The 5876-nt window shown below is 59.3% G+C and overlaps 1 protein-coding gene across 1 annotated transcript; it reads left to right on the top strand.

The window, feature by feature from the left end:
- Positions 1-38: 38 nt before the first annotated feature.
- On the top strand, positions 39-1857 carry PHF13 (PHD finger protein 13). The gene is made up of 4 exons (XM_009883394.1): positions 39-44; positions 212-304; positions 471-1083; positions 1631-1857. The coding sequence occupies exons 1-4, from the start codon at positions 39-41 to the stop codon at positions 1855-1857; spliced, it is 939 nt and encodes a 312-aa protein (XP_009881696.1).
- Positions 1858-5876: the final 4019 nt, after the last annotated feature.

Here is a 5876-nt window from a genome sequence, read left to right as displayed (position 1 = left end):
GGTTTTAAAGGGAAGGGCTGCATCTGTCGAGCCAGACGATGGAGGTGGGTGTCGGGAAGGAATGAAGGAAGAAAGGATGGATGGATGGATGAATGGATGGATGGATGTGGGGGTGCCCGGCGGTGCGGGGCTGCCGGCCGGGGCCGGTTACGGTACTTGGCTCAGGTAGGGCTATCCGAGGAGTTTAATCGACACGTGGCGTTTGTTGCAGCCGTTGCAGAAACGACAGAGAACGGTGGAGGACTTCAACCAGTTCTGCACCTTCGTTTTGGCCTACGCGGGCTACATCCCCTACCCTGAAGAGGTAAGTGGGTTTGCGGGGTGTTCCTCTGGGCTCCCTACCATGGGCAGACCCAGCTCCTAATTCTTCTCCTGGAGAATCATTTTCTATCCCCAGCCCCTTCCTCCTTACCCTGAACGTCTGCGCTGCTGTTTTCCATGCTAGTCCTGCGTTCTCCCCCCTCTCGCAGAATGAGCTCTGGTCCCACGGAGGCAGCATGAGTCCCCAGAACAGCACGGGGAGCACTCAGGACAGCGATAGTTGGGCATCGTCCCACTCCTCCGACTGCCACGTCCTGACGGACAACGGGAGGAGCAGGAACACGGTGGCCAGGGGGGCTGTGGACAACAGCCTGCTCGTGAGCTGCCCTGCTTTCCCCACCGGCTTCTACGATGTCCGGCCCCAGCAAACCAAACGGAAGAAACCACCAGCAAAGAAACTCATTTTGGAGCAGGAGGTGAAGAGGGTGCCGCTGGGTGCTGGGAAGGGCTTCGGGGCAGAGCAGGACGGGGTGAAGGAGCTGGCTGTGCTGGAGGGACAGGTGCCTCCCGTGAAAGAGGAGCTCTTGGAGCCTTCCCTCAACCCAGCTGGGGACCCCCAGCCCACCTCCCTCCTGGAGGAGCTGATGAAGGAGGAGAAGGACTGGATGCACGGAGTGCAGGGGACCGAGAAGCCAGCAGGAGACGATCCTCAGCTACAGGAGCATGAACCCTGCTCTGGAGGGAGGAAAAGCCCCAGTTCTTGTAGTACCTTGGACCAAAGCGAAGGGGATGATGCGAGCAGAGGGAGCTCCCAGCTCAGCGGTGAGTGTCCGAGGGAGCGCAGAGGGCCCTGTGGTGCTGCAGCCAGTGCCAAGTATTGTCCCTCTCTCAGCTGGAGCCATCCGTGCTGGTTGCAGGGAGGGCTGGTCGATGGCCCAAGCCTCTCCCAGCAAGGGGAGTGCCCTCGGGACCTGGGAGGACCGAAGAGCAGCGGGCAGGGAGCTGGCCTGCCCTGTGAAAGCTCTGTTCTGCAGAGTGAGCAGTGCAGAGCTGAAACGTGTCTGAAGTGGGGTGTAGGGTCACCTTGCTCATCTGGTCTTTTCTTTTTCTTTTTTTTTTTTTTCCCCTTTTCCCCCCCCCTAAAGCCACAGTTACTTATTTTTTTTCCCCCACAGGTTCAGGTGGAGATGGAGGTGGAGCAGCAGGAGGGAGGGACGGCCAACCCCTCCTACAGGCCTGGCGCCCAGCGATTGGGGCGGCGGGAGGGGGCCCCTCCCATTTACCCCCAGTGGAACTGGCTAGTCCGGCCACAGCCGGACCGGCAACTGGTAAAGTGGTTTCTGACCAGTGTCTGTCTCTCCCTGACCAGACGACGATGCCTGGGATCTGATCACCTGCTTCTGCTTGAAGCCCTTCGCAGGGAGGCCCATGATCGAATGTAACGAATGCGCTACCTGGATCCACCTCTCTTGTGCCAAGATCCGCAAATCCAACGTGCCTGAGGTTTTCATCTGCCAGCGATGCCGTGACGCCAAGCAGGAGATTCGCCGCTCAAACCGAGCTCGGACGGTGCCCCGCAAGCGCTTCTGTGACTGAAGCTCCTCCAGAGCAGGGAGGCCGGGGGTCCCCTTTTTAAACCGAAGACTGTAGCCCGGTTTGGGTAGACAATCAACGCACAGTAATGGCGGGAGGGGGGCTGGGCCATGGGGCTGGACTGTCCCCCTTGCACTTCTGACTCCTGGAAGCTGCCACGCGTGTCTTCCCTGCGGGTCGCGTTGGCCACAGAGCTTGGTTACCCCAGAGGGGTCGGGGGGGGGGCAGGGGGGAGCAGGGTGGTCCAGCTGTGCACTAGGTCACTCTGAAACATCTCTCTCCTCGCACAAAGCTGGCTCAGTGCCTTTTCCCCAGGGCAGCCGAGGAGAATCTGGTCCTAGTAGTTTTTCTGTGGTGTGGTGGAAGCTTACACTTATCCCAAGATGTGACTCCCCTTCCTCCTTTTTCCTCGCTGTTTTCCTTTCCTTGCCTTGGACCTTCAGGTGGGCTGTGATGGCAAAGCCCCAGTGACCCAAGTTCTTATCCAGCAAGTACTTGCAGCCCAGGCGAGCAAGTTCCATGTCATGTGCTGCTCTCTAGGGTGGGAAGGGAAGGGACATCAGTCCTGCTGACGCCTGCAGCAGAGTGGGGCTCTGCATCTTGGGGGCACTGGGGGAGCCGTCCATCTCTGGTTCATCAGCCTTGTAGGCTGCACAGGGGAGGTCCTTCCCCTGGCCCATGGTGCTCCTGGTTCTCCTGGTTTTGTTTGCTGTGCCCATGGCCCCAGGGTGGTCCTGCTGGGTCAGGAGCAGCAAAGGCATCTTCTAGTAGATGATTAACAAGGCTGTTCTTGCTGACCAGCCCTTCTTGGTTCATGTTCTCCAGTTGCACTGAGGTCTCTTGTGTGAAGTGTGGGTGGATTCCTGGTAGGAGACTGAAGTTATCCTCAGAGTTGGCCGTGGCAGGGCTGGGAGCCCTTTGGAAGGGGAACAGGAGAGTGCTCTGGTTAGCTTTCCGTGTTTTCCACTTTCAGTTTAAAACAATCAAAGCTTGTACCCTGCGACCATCTCCTGCCCGCAGGGCTGTCTGGTGGAGCATCTGCTTCAACACCAGCTGGATGCAGAGACCTGAGCTCAGATGGAGCTGGGAGGGCGTTGCTTCCCAGCACTCCCTCCATCACAGAAGTTGGGGTTCTTTTTCCTGGACACGAAGAGTTGAAACCTAGTGACTTGTCAAGAGTGGGCCCTGAGCCCCTTCTGCTATGCAACTGCTGCTCTGGAGACACGGGATGTGCCCTCTCCAGGCCCCTGGTTAAGTTTGGCAGTGGAAGGCTTTTCTCCCCTCCGTGTCCCCTGTGCATAGCGTGTGTGTGTGTGTGATCTCCTGGGGCCCCATGTGCACTAACCATTGGATCCCACCTCCAAAGCCCCTCCAAAGAGCCTGGCCCATGTGCCTTCTGCACTTTCCCTGGGGGATGCAGACCCCGCGCCCGTCCTGGTGACACTCGGCTCGGCCCCCAGCGTGCTACTGCCCACAGCAGGGAGCGGGACAGCCCCCACTGGCCAGTCCCAATGACTATTATTTCTTAACTGGGTTCTTTCCTATACTTGCACATCTGGTTACTGTGGGACCACAGCTGGGGGAAGGGTGTGGGGCAGCCCCTCGTCACTCAGCAGCCCCCAGGCTTGTCCCTGTGCCTCTCTCCTCCTGTGGAAAGCCTGGGCCCCAAAAGTGCTTTATGTTTTTATAGTTACTTTGTATTGATATGTAAAATAGCAAATTCTGGTCCTTGCCCTGTGGAGTGTGGCTGGAGTCTTATGTATATAATAAAGTACTTTTGCCATAACAGTGGTGGCTTTGGCATAGTTTGGTGGCCTCAGGTCTCACATCCCGCTGGGACCCGAGTGCTCCCCTTCTGCTGTGGCTGGGAGGGGACCTGGTGTGGGGATCCCACCCAGCCCTGTTCCCCCCCCCTCCCCCCACATCAACACCAAGCTGCACAAACAACAGGGAACGAGCAGGCCAGCGCATCTTGTATTTAACAGATTAATGCCCACCTCCCCACCCCGCTGCAGCACACGGGGGTGCTCCACAGGAGCCCTCTGGACTTGGGGACAACTTCTTCAATGGGCGCCTTCTTCCCGAGGCTGCAGCCAACTCATCGTGAGCATCATGGGTTACTCCAAAGGAACAGGTCTCATGGCTGGCAGGGGCAGGGGATGGTGTCCACACACCCTTGCTGTGACTCTTAAGGTACATCACGATTTAGCTCAAAAGCTGTATTTTGCTCTTGAGCGTTGATAAACCTTCTCTAGCTCTGTCTCCACTCCACAGTGGAGTTATGATTTAGTCCTGACAGCAGTTGAGGTGTCAAAGGATCCAGTTTTCTCCCTAAAATATGTCTTGTTCCAGCACAGAGGCATCACTGGCTTCCCCTGCAGATCCAGAGGTGCGCCAGCTTCTGTCGGGCAGTGCCATCAGGTCAAACGAGGGATGAAGTGAGGAGGACAGGACAAAAGGCACCTGGGGCAGGAAGAAGTCACTGTTTGAGGGGACCCTTACCAGAGTAGGGTCCTGCTGGTGTGTCACTTCAGTCCCGAGGCAGTTGCGTTGGGGCAGAGGCAGCAGACGGTCCAAGAGCAGCAGCAAAACTGGGCGTAATTTCTATGCTAGGGGCCAAAGCTGGGTTTGTGGGGCCAAGCGAGCATCCTGGCGACCGAGGTGCAGGGAGGGAGGGTCTACTCCTCCTTGGCCCAGGCAGAGCCCCCTGCCTTCTCCTCCAGGTGGGGAATCACCGCCTCGGTGTAAAACTTCTCCAGCTTGGGCACCGTCTGACCCCAGAACTTGGCATCGAACTCCACGGGGACCACAGCCGTCTCCTTGGTGGTGTGCACCACAAAGTCAGCCTGCTGGAAGCCGGTGGCCGCCAGCTGGCACTGGACCTGGGTGAAGTAGGAATGATCCTTCTTCAGGGCGTAGGAGTCACCATCCACCTCCAGGCAGAAGTCCTTGTCCTTGCAGGCCTCGCGCACCGTCCTGTTCCTGTGCTTGTAGGGACACTTCACCTCCAGCAGCCCCAGGGTCTTCCCTGTGGCCGCATCCTTGATGATGCCGTCTGGGCTGGCGGCGATCCACTTCTTCTCCTGGTGAATGAAGAGCCCACAGTCGTCCACCCGCACTGGCTTGCCCACTGCCTGTGACTTCAGCTGCTCGTAGGCCTGCACGGCCGCCTTCTCGTTACGGACCCCCCAGGACATGGCCGGCGTCTGCACCCTGGGGCCAGAGTTCACCACCGCTTTCAGATAGGACTGGGGCACCTCAGATGTCTTGCCGTTGGCAAACTTGCTGTTGGCGATCCGGGGGGCCACGGAGGCCGTGATGCGGTTCTCCCGCCACTCATACCATTTGGGGTTGCTCCACTGGCCCCGGGTCTCCTTCTCCACCCAGGGGATGTCCTCGTTGTCCAGGGGGGGCAGGAACCCACTCGAGGCCCTGCTTGGATCAGCCCCAGGCTGCTTCTTCTGCGGACGTGGGTCAGCTCTGGCTGGACCAGCAGCTCCTTTGGCATCAGGTGACTTCTTCTGGGTTGCAGAGCAACTCCCGGTGGATGCTCTGTGCTGGTCCCCGGCATCTCCTCGGGCTCCGTGGGATGTTGTGGGTCTTGGCTGAGAGGACCTTGGCTTTACCCCCTGCCCCCGGCTGGGGCCAGCAGCCCCGGCAGCCGGAGCGCCCCTGGATCGGCTTCCCGCAGCCGCAGCCCTGGCCTGGGTGGCCGAGGTGGAAGGCGGTGGCGCAGCAGGGGCGGTTTTGGAAGCGGCTGTGGCTGGCCGAGGGGATGATGTGCCGGCGGGCTCCTTCCTGGGTCTCCCCATCGCTGCGTGTCAGCGGGTCTGGTGCTGCAGGGATCGAATAAAATTGAACACGCTTCCCCAAAACACACGTTTCCCTCCCTTTGGCGCAGGGCCTCTCTGTCCCCATGCCTTTTCTCGGGTGATGCACCACAGTGGCACGCCGGCTGGTTTAGCGGTTCTGGGGTGCTTGTGCACCCCCTTCCCCAAACCCCGCCCTGCGTGGGGTAGGGG

Source organism: Charadrius vociferus, unplaced genomic scaffold (assembly GCF_000708025.1).
Source record: "Charadrius vociferus isolate BGI_N301 unplaced genomic scaffold, ASM70802v2 scaffold214, whole genome shotgun sequence".
Lineage (NCBI taxonomy): Eukaryota > Metazoa > Chordata > Aves > Charadriiformes > Charadriidae > Charadrius > Charadrius vociferus.
Note: the sequence above shows the minus strand (reverse complement) of the source record. Positions and strands in the feature narration are given on the sequence as shown.

Coding starts and splice junctions, on each gene's coding strand:
- PHF13 (XM_009883394.1), top strand. Junction 305..470: donor ACATCCCCTACCCTGAAGAG/GTAAGTGGGTTT, acceptor CCCCTCTCGCAG/AATGAGCTCTGGTCCCACGG. Junction 1,084..1,630: donor AGGGAGCTCCCAGCTCAGCG/GTGAGTGTCCGA, acceptor CTCCCTGACCAG/ACGACGATGCCTGGGATCTG.